Source organism: Pyxicephalus adspersus, chromosome 4, assembly GCF_032062135.1.
Source record: "Pyxicephalus adspersus chromosome 4, UCB_Pads_2.0, whole genome shotgun sequence".
NCBI lineage: Eukaryota > Metazoa > Chordata > Amphibia > Anura > Pyxicephalidae > Pyxicephalus > Pyxicephalus adspersus.
Window position 1 is genome coordinate 7,389,462 of NC_092861.1, and position 15,024 is coordinate 7,404,485.

General features: G+C 41.1%; 1 protein-coding gene across 4 annotated transcripts in view; it reads right to left on the reverse strand.

Moving 5' to 3' along the window:
• DTNB (dystrobrevin beta) overlaps positions 1–15,024 on the reverse strand; it is a 73,283-nt gene that overhangs the window by 39,602 nt on the left and 18,657 nt on the right. For all 4 annotated transcript variants that reach the window (XM_072407312.1, XM_072407309.1, XM_072407311.1 and 1 more), the window contains exon 9: positions 9,290–9,414. In XM_072407312.1, coding sequence (XP_072263413.1) covers positions 9,290–9,414 — 125 coding nt within the window. The remainder of the gene's footprint in view (positions 1–9,289; positions 9,415–15,024) is intronic.

Here is a 15,024-nt window from a genome sequence, read left to right on the forward strand (position 1 = left end):
TTTCTATGTGACATCACCAATCCTTAAACCAATTGTAAATAACCTTACCAATTCCTATATTAATTGTGACATCACTAATCCCTACACCAACTTTGTACATAACCCTATCAATCCCTATAATGATTCTATGTGACATCACCAATCCCTAAACCAACTGTACATAGCCTTACCAATTCCTATAATAATTGTATGTGACATCACTAATCCCTACACGGACTTTACATAACCTTAATAATTCCTATAACGATTGTATGTGACATCACCAATCCCTACACAGTTTTCTCCTCTAGTCTTTAAAGACCCAGGGGAAGAAGACCCCCCCCCCCCCCAAAAAAACAACAAAAAAAAAACATTTTTTCATATAGCCCTATTTTACATAAAGCTAAATATGTGGTGACAGTCATCAGTTGGTTTCCATCTTTTGATAAAAAAAAAACAACAACATATGAACACATCAATTTGAATAAATATCTGTTAAATACAACAATATTATAAGTTTACAACGGGGCTTTGTATGGAGTGAAATGTCAGGGAGAGATGTAATAAACCTACAATACATTTAAACTTTTTCTTTTTTTTTTTGCGTTTTGACTGCCCAATGTTTGGCCACCCAGCAAAAAAAAAAATCCTAGGGAGAACACTGTTTTTGATTTCTGTCAACTTCCAGTATGGAGTGTGTCAATAAGACTAAACTTTATCAGATGGATAAGGATAAATATATCAGATAAGGATTTTAAAACAAAGCTGGGGATTTCTTTGAAAAAAAAGCACTTAGGCTTGAATGTGTTTTATGTTGGAGAGTTCATGCATCTGTTTCTTAAAAACTCTTTTAGAGGGACCTCTGCTTTTAGTGCTACGCTCTGCCATGCCCATAATAGGGATTTGCCCCAATTCTTCATGGAATTGAAATTATTATATATGATGGAGAATGTAGTAAGAGAAGTTGGAAAGCCTCTGTTCTAATGGAAGGATTGAGAATTCAGAACTGAATGCTGAAGTTCCTCCAGCCTGAAGCCCACCAGCCTTCACCTTTAATATTTTTGGGGAGACCCAAGGAGTTTCTTCCCTCCGGCTGGGATCCAGCATAGAATAAATTGAGGTATATAGACAGAATAAATTGAGGTATATAGACAGGCTGAGGAGTTGCTTCCAAATACAGGGTAGGGTAGATAATCCAAAGGCCCCCCAATCCTACTGCATTGCGGCACGCTCCTCTCTACCTATTAATAGAACTGGCAAAACAATACCCCAATCTCCGGATAGTTCAATTAATGCACAACGCCGAGATTGCTTTATTATCAGGAAAAACAAATTCGCCTGTCACTTACAGATGATAACGCTGCACAGCTCCTGTGAACTCTCGTCTCCTGCGGGGAGGAAAAAGGACGCGCGGCGACTGAGAAAAATGGCTGCCTGACACAGTGCTACCGCCACATACTCTAAATACTTTGTTATTTGAACTGTACAAAGCGATCAAGTCATCTCAGCCCCATTCACACCTGAAGATTCACATTTTTTCGCAGGCGTTTCAATGCTTTTTAATGACCGTGTTTTCTTGCTGCATAACATGTGCATCAATCCCATGTGCAAAAATGTATGTAAACTGGTGATAAAATTGTGCAAAACTACACCAAAGCAACTGTGCAATCATAACCCTTCCAAAACGCAAAGGCACCCATTGGGCCGGATGCATTGGCTACCACCTAGTAGGCCTAGGGCAGATGTGTTGCTGATGTGCTTGCCAGACTGCTGGGAAGGATGGAATACATTACAGGATCACAAAAGCTTCTGATTGGATGTCCTATTGTTTGTACACAAGGCACAGATTAACACATCTGATCACTGCCACCGACTGTGGTCCAAAAATATTTTGTTGCTTACGACGGTCACCCGAATTCACTCAAACATTACACCAGTGATTAGAAGTGAAAATCGCCTTGGCTGTCACACTGCAAATATACAGCTTGGAGGCTGTCTAAGAACCCTCCATTCCAGGAAGTCAACTTGCATTTTAAGCAGAACTAAAGTTCCATTTTTTAAAAATCCACAATAAGGACGGTCATTATTGCAAAAAAAGAAAGGCGATGACTCTGGACCAACTATGTTCATAGGGTTTTATATCTGGGATATGTTCATTTCCCTAGTGGTTGAACTTGATGGACTTATGTCTTTTTCAACCTAACCTACTATGTAACTCCTCTGCAATAATCTCTTTAACCTGCCTGATCAGTTTAGGTCTCTTGTCAAAAAATCTGAACTTTGTATGTAAGGATACTGGGCAATCCCGGCTTCCCCTGAATCAAGATGTCCCAATATTGTCTGCAGGATGAGAAGAAAGAAGATGGCGGTGCCCTGCGATGGAATGGGGACAGATGAGTATCACAGGTTTAGTCCTGATTTAAGGTGCCAATACCGTGGGGTACAATTAATATTCTCCCTATAAATGTTCACTTCAATAAGACCAAAGACTATCAACTGTATGTGGCTAAAAACTAAAATAATATATATATATTAGGCTACTGGTTGATTTAGATAATTAATTAGGAAATGGTTATTTTTAGGTGTATTTTGTGTATTTATTAATGTTTTTTCCCCAGTGTGCCACAATGTGTTCTTGTAACTCGGGTTTCTTCCAGAGGTTGCTGGGGGTTGCTTGATCAATGAGCAATTTGTGACTCTCAGGTCAGTTTAGGAGACTCCAAAGATCTTTTTGGCTATTTGTAAGGGTAACATTCTTCCCAATAGCCAGCAATGTAAGAGGAATTCTTCCTACTGACCACCATGCTAATATACTGTAAGCTGTGGATATAGTAATTATAGAAGGGGTTCCCTGAAGACTTAAAACCTATTCCAAAGGTCTCCCCAAGTTATAAAGGATAATAAACTCTGATTTAAATTGTCAGCTTACAATACAAATTATGTGAACTTGATGTATATACTTAGATTGTGTTGGATTGTCATTCAGCACCCCAACGTCCATCTTATTCCCTGGTTATATACAGTAGTCACCTTTTATTCACATAGTTTGCTGCAGCTGCTCAAACCTCTCCTGCATGTTATTGTTTGCCCCACTTTTCCTGCACAGATGACATGTAAAGGTGGAAAAGTGAAATAAATTCATTAATTACACCAGTTACCAGAATACAAATTGGTGGTCCTATAACTGTCATTGCAGGAAAAGATGGTGCAGAGCTTTCAGTTTGCTGCAAAGGATAGCCAGCAGCAGGATAAAAGGAGCAGAGGGATGGATAATGAGAAATCCGCACAATATATCAATCACAAGTAGAACTCTCTCCCTCTGGACAGAAAAAAAAACGATGGAATCAAAGAGGAAATAAAGGGAGGAAATTGGGCGTGAAATCTCCATCAATAAGCAATTGATTTGGTGGGGAAGATGATTATTCTCATGTGAAGTACAAATGATGAGTGTTCTGGTATATGATGTATAGCAGGATAAGGTATAAGAGATTCATTTTTTACAGGGAGACATACTGCTCCAGAAGTCTCTGACATCTGTCCCCTCCCAGCACAGAATGTGTAGAATATACCTTAGTATTGTCACCCCTTTCACATATACAATCACCATATTATTCATGAAGAATGAAAGCTGGGAGGACCTAAAAGTGCCCCCATCTCCCGGATGCCCAGAAGTCCCCTGACCCATGCAAACTCTATAAAACAGTCCTTCCATTATCTGGATAAGTCTAAATTTAAAGCAAATCTCCAGAGAATATTTTGGCTAGAATAGGGAAAAGTCAGAACCTAGGTTGTCACTTCTGTCTGTGCCCCCCATGGGAAAATTTACCCTCTGTGTATCCTGATCACCACCAAGACAGTAAGGCTACGTACACACGTCCAATGGTTCTCATCAGATAATCGGGTCAGGGCCGATATCGAACGAGAATCTGGTGTGTGTACAGCGCCGTCATCCATCGTCCGAACAACCGTCCTGGCGGATCCACAGACGAAGAACATTCGTAATGGAAGCGAAGAGGGAGAGCGCTGATCCGTCATTCTCCCCCTCCCCTTCCCATAGAGCAGAACGGCGCTGTATGTATGTACAGCACTCATTCATGCATTGTGCAGTCCTTAGTCTTTGGAAAGGATCGTGAAAGATCCTTTCCAATGACAATTATTGCACGTGTGTACCCAGCTTAAGTGAGGTGGAATGTAACATTTTAGAGTTAGCAAAAGAAGATGATTTCATATGATACCAATACAGATGTCCCCATAGAAAAGTAACAGCCCTCAAAGGTGAGATATTTCCCCTCGCGCCTCACATTGGGAAGGTAAAGAGAACTCTTTTGAATGAAAAGGGGTGAAAACCCCTAACCTACACCAACCCATATTACCTTCTGAACTCCTCTCCTACACTATTTGCGTAATACTCTACACATGTCTGTCCTGCACATAATTAGCTCCCTGGTAATACTCTCCACACTCCTCTCAGTAATACTCTGCACACCTATCTCCTGCACCTAACTGGACCCTTGGTAATACTCTGCAATTCTCTCCACTCAGTATTACTCTGTACACCTCCTCCACATAATTATCCCCCCCGGTAATACCCTCCACACTCTCAGTATTCTTATGCACCTTTCAGTATGTCTCCTGCATCTAATTGGACCGTGGTAATACCCTGGACACATCTCTTCTGCACCTGCTTCCTCTCAATAATACTCTGCACACTTCCCTCCTGCACATCTGCCCCCTAGTAATACAGTCCGCACTCCTCTCAGTATTCCTATGCACAATTCCCTCCTGCATTTAATTGGCCTCTTGGTAAAACTCTCTGCTCTTCTCTCCTGCACATATTTCCTCTCAATTATACTCTGCACACCTCTCGTGTACATAATTAGCTCCCTGGTAATACCCTCCACGCTCCTCTCAATTATACTCAGCCGGTGGTACTCGTCATACTCATTCTCTGCACTTATTTCCTCCTAAAAATACTCTGCACACTTCTCTCCGGCAAACAAACAGCCCCTTGGTAATATGCTCAGCACTCCTCTCCCACACATATTTCCTTATAATAATACTCTGCCTCCTCCACTCCTGCACACAGCCTGGACACATATTTCCCCCTGATAATATTTGAACACTCTTCTCTAGCACTCCATTCCCTCCATAATACTCATTGCACTGCTCTCATATGCTGCATGTTGTCCTATACTACACAGATACTCAATAAATAATGCATATGATGCAAAATGATATGGGGGTTCAATTTGTTTGCAGTTATGGTTAAGCTAGTTGGCATGTGCTGCTGCTAAATTTAAGTTAGGACTCTAGGTAACATTGGCCTGTGGACATGAAAGGGTAAGAAGAGGATTAAAGCATCATCTATATTACCTTATCATCAGCCTTTGTCTTGAAACACAGCATCTAGCTTGCACCCCGGTGGAGAAGGTATTTTACACTATTGTGTACAGTACTGTTCACTGCTTCCCCTTTCCATCTCTATGTGGCTGCCGCCAGCAGAAGCTGCTTGTAGAGTCACCCAAGAACATAGCCTTATGGAATTCAAATATCTGCATCCCTAGTTGCTGTCTATTGCTACAGTATATACAAACTAGTGGGACAAACTATTGCAAGTACTGGGTGAGAGGGTGCTAGTTTTGCCAGCTGCAGTATTTTCTGCAGAAATTATTTTATGCTGGGATGCAGCTTCTGTATTGTGACCCAACTTTATAGTAAGCTCCCAAAAACAGCCGTATGGTTACTGAACAGTGCTAGGTGGTGCGCCTGACTAAAAGGGGCTGGGGAGAACACTGCACATGGAATACCTGGAGCAGCTAAAAAAAAGGGTAAGTATAGTTTATTTAAAGTCTTTATGGGGCGTTTAGAATAAGTGACCCTATGGTGGCATTCAGTGAAAATACACCATATTATGAAAGCTAATGGGAACTTTTTCACTTCCAGCTTGGGGGGTTACTACAGCTCTCTAATCATTTCAGAATAACACCACCACTAATAATTTCCTTGTGCAAGAAATATAGATGATTCCCCAGCACCCAATCACCTGACATTGACATCCCGCTCACATCTGCACGAGAAAGGTCCGCATGCTGCATCCTCAATGGGATTCCCAGGAAAATGTGCATTACCTACAGCCAATTGGTAATGCTCCAAAACTACAGATACATCTGAAGTTGTGAACAGAGCTGTGAGCCAGATCGGAAAGGTCCGGGACAAAATTATTATATTGGTACTGACCCAGCAGTGCTGATTTACTAAAGGAATTCAGGCTGATTGTTTACAATGGTGAATTAGGGATTCTTCACTTTGTTTGCTGGATCACTCCCATGATATTCTATTTTATTATTTTAACACATGTAAGAGACAGACATATTCAAGTTTTATATTATTATTAATATTATCATTATTAATAAACAGGATTTATATAGCACCAACATATTACGCAGCGCTGTACATTAAATATAAAACTAGATTGTGCTCAATGAAGCTCACTGTAAACAGACGAGGCGGGCAAAAGAGGCCAAAAACTGTAGATATTCCCCTGAAACAGGAAGTCAGCCATGCTGGAAAATATTATTACTGCTATGTCACTTTATATTTCTTCTGTACCTGCACGCCATACTTGTTCTGGACGAGTGACTTATTCAAAGCATACAGCACACAGAGTACACAACTCAATAATTGTTCTTCAAAGCAAACGATACTCAATAAATGAGCACTGGCAAAGAATGACAAATCAACCCAAATTCTATATGTACGGCAACAAAAATGCAATCCATCCCAGGTGCTGTAATGACTGCAGATCGGATGGTTTGATGATTGCATGGCTGCTGCTGGTGCATGCGTGGTTGTGTGCACGATCCTTCGTTGTAATAAAGGCATCTGAACACACAATAGAAGAATGATTAAAGTGCCAGAATCTGTTAGGGAGGAACATACGTTGCACCCGACAATCATTGTGTATCAAAATCTCAAAATCTGCCCCTACCTATTCCCAGAGACCACCAAACTCCTTGTACACACGCTCTTATCTATTCTCTCGTCAGGACTACTGTAGCCTCCTCCTCTCTGGTATTCTACTGACCCGACTCTCTCCTCTGCTATCTATTATGAATGCTGCAGCCAGACTCATCCATCCTTCCCTCCGCTCCTCTTCCGCTGCATCTCTTTGTAGTTCTCTTCATTGGCTTCCATTTCACCTTAGAATCAAATCCAAGCTCCTGTGCTTTGCCTTCAAATCCCTACACAGTTTTTGTCCCACTTATCTTTCTGACCTGATCTAAAAATCCCCCCCTAGCTGCTCTCTTTGCTCCTCCAATGATCTACGAATGACTTACTTACTCATAACCTCATCACAGGCACGGCTCCAAGACTTTTCTAGAGCTGCCACAACTCTCTGGAATGGTCTTCCTCTTCCTATTCGGCTTGCTTCTAATTTCTGCTAACATAAAAAGAGCCCTTATAACCCATCTTTTCATACTCAGCTACCCGTCTCTGTCTCCTAAACCCCCACTACTCACCCACCATTCCATGTCTCGCCTCCTATTGGGTGATACTTCCCCTACCTCTTAGATTGTAAGCTCCTCGGGGCAGGGTCCTCCCCTCCTCCTGTGTCACGGTCTGTATCTGTCAGTCATTTGCAACCCCTATTTAATGTACAACGCTAAATAAATCCTGTTTCTTTTTCAATTATGTTTTTGGCTATCTGTAAGGATGACATTTTTCCCGATGGTCAGCAATCTAAGAGGCATTCTTCCCAATGACACCATGCTAATATACTTTGAGCTGTGGGTATAGTAATTATAGCAGGGGGTTCCCTAAGACCTGATTATTATTTCAAAGAGTTCCCCCATGTTATAAAGGTTGAGAAACACTGATCCAAAGTCTGTACAAGTAGCATTTCAAAAAGGCAATCATAAAGGTCAGACTTTAAAGTTACTGTTATGTCAGACTCCAAGCAATATTAAAAGATACATCCTTTAGCCTACTACAACTCCCAGCATGCTATAGGTTAATATGAATGAGTGTGGAGCAGATGGTTGTACTGTTCTTCACAGGCATACTTATTTTATGCTATTAGTAATTACAACCTGCAAAGGATTGTGTAGGTGAGTGAATGAGGTGCAGGGCCTGGTCCCTAGAACAGGAAAAGGTGAGGGTTTATTAGTCGGCAATTATTAGTATATAGCGGAGGGAAACTCTTATAATCCCAGAGTATTGTAGCATTCCCAATCCTAAATTGTGCAAATGTGAGAAAAGAGGAACTCAAGACCAGGTGTTCTGGGCGAGTATAAAAAATGAGGGGTTTAAGGGCAACAGTATGGTACATAGATAGTGTTTCAGCTTCCAGTGTAACAATGTATAATAGGTCCTGGGGTACATAACAGGTTTTTATTGTAAGTCCATAAATATAGAAGTTGTGGGTCTTGTCTCCCGACTCATTTCACCAATCTAGGCTTCCTTAGCGGAGATTACATAAGAGACACGTCATAAAGGAACTCAGATTGGTGATGGTTTGGGGTAGGCAGATATCGAAGTAATCGTCAGGTGTCAGAGTACAGGGATTTTCTTCTCCGTACATTGGTGTCAGTGTAGGATTTCAAAATAAGCAGGATTCAAAGCCTTGATTTTAGGAGAGCCATCACTGGGATGGATATTGTAACAAGGGTTAAAGAAGTTGAAACACAACTTTGAAAGCAAGAACAAGGATTAGGAAAAGCAAGGTTCCCTATCCCTTGATGCAATATCCATGTCACGGACAGCTCCCCTAAAATCAAGATGTGAACCCTGCTTATTTTGAAAGTCCTACTGGGGTACCTGATGATAACTTCAATATCTACTTACTCTAAAACATCACCAATCTGAGTTCGTTTGTGATGTGTCTCTTTTGTAATCTCCTAGAGCCTAGACAGGCGAAAAGTGTCGAGTAATGAGACCCCTCTTCTAACTTAAGGACTCACACTAAAAACCTGGTATGTACCACAGGACCTAATATGTAATGTTACATTAGATGCTTGCTTTCTCATTAAATATTAAGTAAAACTCTATATACCATCCCGTTGCCCTTTAAAACTCTCCTTATTTACACTCACCCAGAACACCTGGTTTTGGGTTCCACTTTTTACAATTACTCAGCAAATAAAGCTCGAACAAGTTACACCAAATTTCAAGTCACACCTGGAATAACATTTTAGCAGTGGAATGTTTTATGCAGAGCTCAGCTTTAAACTTTACCCCAATTTCATTATATGGTAACGCCATTGCCCCCCACCATGTCAGGTTGGTGCTCAGGAAGCCATTTTGTACTTACACTAGGTGCGATAGATCTAGTGGTTTCTCTGGGTGTTCCGGAAAGACAGGATGAGGAGGCTCTCTGCTGGGAACACAGCCAAGAGACTTGCTGATGGCGTGAGTGAGCTTCTTTGCCGGCGATTTCTGCAGAAAGACGGGCAGACGGTGTTAGAAGAGCGGACCCAACAATAAATCATTTCATGTCGTTAAAAGTACTTGCTAATGATATCACATAGGAGTAAATAGGAGTAAATGCAAACAGACATTTTTAAAGTAGACGGCCATTTTTATCGGATTTTAACCTTTCTTTATTGAAGCCATTGTACGGCCTCTCACATTTCATTTCTTCTATGCTCAGAATTTACACATTTAAAAGAAGAGATATATGCAGAAAACAAACACCCACTGACAGCAATGTTAACGGACATTACAAATACACCATTTTGCAGTTTAAATGAGACAGGAGAAAGGAAACAATTTTTGGGGTGACCCGGCCCCCATGTTTGTGCCTGGAGCTTAGATTTAAAGCATAGCTAAAGTTATGATTTGAAGAAGTGGGATCAGGCAGGTCTATATTGTAGAACGGACAGGCTGTGTCTCTGCTATAGAACACCTGCCTTCCTGATCATGGTCTTCAGTTGTCAAACCCTGAGCTGCCGGTGCGTAGGATACCTGGATACCCAGAGCATACCGGCTTCCCTTGCGGCTAGCTAGGACTGAATGAACCCCTGCATGTCTGCGTGGGATTTAGGCCATCCCAGCCAGCCAATCAAGATGGCCATAGGCCCGACTCCAGGAAGATCTGATAAAGATGGCAGCACCTGCACTGGAGCAAGGACAGGCTGCACTTAAACTGCGATCAGGCAAGTAAGGTTATTTTATAGCAGATGGAGCATTGCCTGTCCCTTCTGCAACAAAGGACCTACTTGGTTGCGATTTCTGAATTTTCACATTTAGCTTCATTGTAAGGGTCGGTCCACACATAATGGACCCTAGCCTGTGCATTTTATTATTCCTCACACATTATCATATAAAACATTCCAGAATATGTACACCTATATGGTTTGTTCAGCAGGATCAACAGATATTTACTTTTGTATTTGCACTATTCTGCACTGGCTGAAAAGTTTTTAGCCTGACAATAAGAAAACAAATGCAGCCACCTAGTCTAAGAGTTGCAAAGCTGCAATATATCACGATCCTGTTTTTGGGTTTGAATATCTTATCAGAATTTTTATGTGTAGGGTTGCCATATATTGACTTCAATTTATTGCATGTAATTAATCAATTTCCAGTGCAATTATTTGCAATTTGTGTAATATTCGTAGTGATTACTTTGCTACACCTCTGCCGTACCGATTGGTATTTTCAGTCACAAAGATTGTCATGGTGAGTGACAATCGTTACAGTTTAGCAATTTGAGCTTACTCTGCTCTACTGCAAACCTTGGACTTCACAAATAGGTCATTATCACCCTGCAATACAAGAGAAATAAACCACCAGCGCATTTTATTGAGCTGTTTAGAGGGAGACTTATTGTGAACGGTGAGTCAGCGCACAACAGCCTCCACCCGTCCGCTCTGTGAAGAGTCCTCCTTCTTTGTCTATACAAGCGGTACTGATGGTTTGTAACATACTCCATGCAAGGTCAAAGGGGGAACATTGTCTCCCGAAGAGCAGATAATAGGCAGCGCCCTATCTGCAGCCATCTCTCCTCCGCGATAATTGTGGAAAAGATCTCTGCTCCAAACAATATTCAAAGAGTGAATAGAGAGGAGAGCAGACACGTGGGATTACAAATAATAGATGTATCATCTTCTTCTGTGCCAGCGGAACGCCGTGTTCTGTAATGGGCTCAGAAAGAAATAATAGACTAAAATGCATTGACGTTATTCATAAACATCGAGAGAACAAGTGACACGTGTCAGTGCCTAGGTATTAAAGGGGAGCCTGCGTGCATGCCAGGCAATGTGCCAGTATAAGGAATAGGTTAGAACAATGTATATGAACCAGGGTTCCTTAAGAGATTGCTAGGGGTTCCTTGAACAATGAGCAGTTTGTACCTCGCAGGTGAGTTTAATTGTCTTTTTGGCTATCTTTAAAGGAGACATTTCTCCCAATGGCCAGCAATGTAAGAGGAATTCTTTCTATGGACCACCAGGCCAACATACTGTGAGCTGAGGATATTAATATAGCAGGGGTCCCTGAAGACCTGAAAGTTATTTCAAGGGTTCCACCATGTTAAAAGGGTCGGGAAAATTTGTTTAGACAGATGTTTTTTTTTCACCATGTGTAAAAGTCGTAGTTATCGAGCTATGTTAGTAGCATAGTTATGTTAGTCTACCAAATGTTGATTGACTACAGGTCTTAGGAAACCCTTGCTATAATTACTATATATACACATTTCACAGTGCATTAGTGGCATGGTCTTTAGTGGTGCTGGCCATTGGGAAGAATGTCACCCTTAAAGATAGCCAAAAAATCAGTGGTGTCACCTAAACTGACCTGAGAGGCACAAACTACTCATTGCTCAAGGAACCCTCAGCAACCTCTGGAGGAACCTCAAGTTCCATGGAACCCTGTATGAGAAACATTTCTCTATCATTTGTTCACGTAGGCTGCAATAAATCCTGCGTCCTACAAACAGAAGGTACACGGATAAAGAGAAAACGATTCCCTTGTTACCAAATTAGTTGTACAACAACCAAACCTCTAAATCTAATGAAACAAGGGATGTCCTGCCCGGGTACATGCAGAGTATGCAGGGGGTACTGAGAAAGGAAATACACTCAGAATATTCCCTCCACACTATCCACCCAAGGTTTATTATTTTCAACACATTTGATCTTCTGACATAACTCTCAATTCACTATGGTGCTGACAAACCTGTGAAGTCATTCCTCTTCTTCTAAAAGGAATCCCCTTGAAACCTGAGCTTCTTTGAACTTACTACCCTTGAATAAGGACACCTACATTTACCTTCTTAGTACATCTTTTCCAGTATACTTTATGAGTGGTTTAAAATTCCAAGTCTCTTTGATACCCCCTGAGGAAGCCATTTGCGAAACGCGTTGGATCACTAAAACTTGTTGAAGCAATAAAACCATATTTTAACACCTGGTCGCTTACATGGACTTTTCTTTATCACTGTTGTACTTGATGTGAGAATTAAAGATTTGCGTTGCCCCTGAGTACTCGAGTTTCCTCCCACATCCCAAAAACATGCAGTTAGAACAATTTGGGAAGAAGCCAATTAACCTAAGACCGTGATAATGACAGATGAATATGGTAGGGACATTAGATTGTGAGCCCCTTTGAGGGACAGCTAGTGACAGGACTGCATAATATGTCAGCGCTATATAAATACGGTGTAACAATAATATTAATACTTTTTGCCAAAATGTACAGATGTATTGTGTAATTTAATAAATCTGTATACATTCATATTTACTTATGAATGTTATCTTGGTCATTAGCTAACAACCTACAACCCTCATCCTCCCATGAACCCAGACCTGGCTATGAGTCCCATGATATTTTTGTATCCTACACGCAGGAGGAAGCAGCGGTGCTGAAGGGGCACCAGGGACTGACACTGCTACAATTGTTGGTTTCCTAGAATTTGCCCCTCAGGTGGAAAAAGCGACAGGAAAGACAAATAGTCAGGATTAGAGATGTGGTCTTGGCTTGTATTATATGGAGGACATGACAAGGTCACTTAAATATGTTAAAATCATTTAATAAAAAATTACCTTTTTACATTTTATAAATCAGCAGTTTTCATTAAAATAAAACCTGGTGTTCCTGCCAATAAAGGGTAAGGGGGCTTTTACATGTTCAATTATTCACGCTGGTAATGATCTTTCATGATCGTTTCCAGAGACAAAAGAGGGACTATACACATAGCTCTGTTCTTTTCTAGCGAGTAGCAACCCGCTGTGCGCTCCTACTTTCACTTTTATTGAGGTCATTCACTGTTGGTTGCTCATGGATACATCAGGACGGATCCAAGAACAACATTGGGCGACCTCTGTACAAATGTCAGATTCTCGCCCCAGACCGGCCTGATATTTCTTATCAGACGTGAACCATCTGATGTGTATACATAGCCTAACTGAGCTTTGAAACAAGATCTAGTTTTCAGGTTTATTGCCCTCACCCTCCACTGACTTCCCAACGGCCACAGCTTCTTCTTGATGTAAAAGCTCCACAGACGTTAGTGGATTGATGGATCCATCGCCCTCACTGCTTAGAAGTTTATTGGCGTTTACTGTGCAGATGTCCGTGTATGCAACAAGTGTAAAGTACAGCAGCAAAGATATAGATGTGTGCATACATCTGTGCAGAGGGATTAGGATGAGCTTTGGTTAACAGAATAGTTTTACTTTGCTCGATCATACAATTATCCATCAAGGTATTAGATAAGGCACCTCGGGTTTTAGAGTGCAATGTTTTGTCTCTGTATCCCAATTTTCTCCAACAGAGATGACAACTGCCCACTTTTGCACACACACTTTGCAAGGTGCACCGGTGTCACCCTTAGAAATGTCATTCAGCCATTGCTGTACTGTATGCAGGCATTGAGTGACTGGTAAAAGGTTGCAGAAAATGATAATATGAATTATTCAATGGTTAGTAATACACAGTGCAAACTGGATATCATTAAGTCAATGTTTACATCTACTTTAATGAGAAAACCGACGCACAATGCAGAACATGTGTTCTTGGCTTCATAGGTGTTGGGAGTAGAAATGGGAGTTTGTGTGAAGCTATATTCATGGCAAGAAAGAGGTTCAAATGTGATTTAGTAGACATGTGCTCTGTATATGTGTGTGATATGAAAATTGTATTTTTTTTTTTTAGCTGTTCATTGTAATTTATACAGTGTTCTCCCTAGCCCAAATAAGCTGGGTGCACCACCCGACACTTTTCAGCAACCACCCGGCTGTTTTTGGGTCGTTACTGAAGAGTTGGGTCACAATTCATGGGCTTCCACCTGCCTATAATTTCTTTCTCCCTGGCTTAAAAAAATTTCTGGGTTAAGCACTGTTATATATATATATATATATATGGTAATAAATATTTTGGTCCGAAGAGAGTTCAAGTTTAACCTACCTGTCTTCCTTGTAGCAGGACAGACCCTAATATGACCACCAGCCCTGCCACTTTGCCATTCTTCTATTTAGAAGAACACACAACTGCGGTGGATGGCAATACACGCATGCTGCAAACACCATGCATTGTGGTGTGCTGCAATTAAAGCATGTATGTGCAAACCTATGTGTCTTGTGTCGTTTCCAGAAAGCTTCAGCACAAGTCTGGGGTTCTCTATGAAGTCCTGGTTTAATCTCTTCCAGCTGAACAGCTCAGGCACACAGACATTTCACACCTTCCTCTTAGTATTTCATTAATCCTCTACATTTGAATAAGATATGGGGCACATCAATGCATAAAACAATGTGGCTCCTCCCAGGTTTGATATAGAAATCCTCTTGTGTGGGGATTACATAAATTGTATCAGATGGCGCTTCTTCATCACCATAAGTAATGCAATTAGAAGAGATGTGATATGAATAAAATGGAAATTTGAGAAGTATGAACTTATAATTTTGGAGTGTCTCCCTCCCACAATTCAGCTTTAATATAAACTGTATTTGAAGTGTTCAGTGGCACCCCCTTCTGGAGAAGAGTAGCATGCAACAAAAGAACACTTTCAGCATCAGGCAGGTCCTTACGCTGAAGGGAAGTCAGACA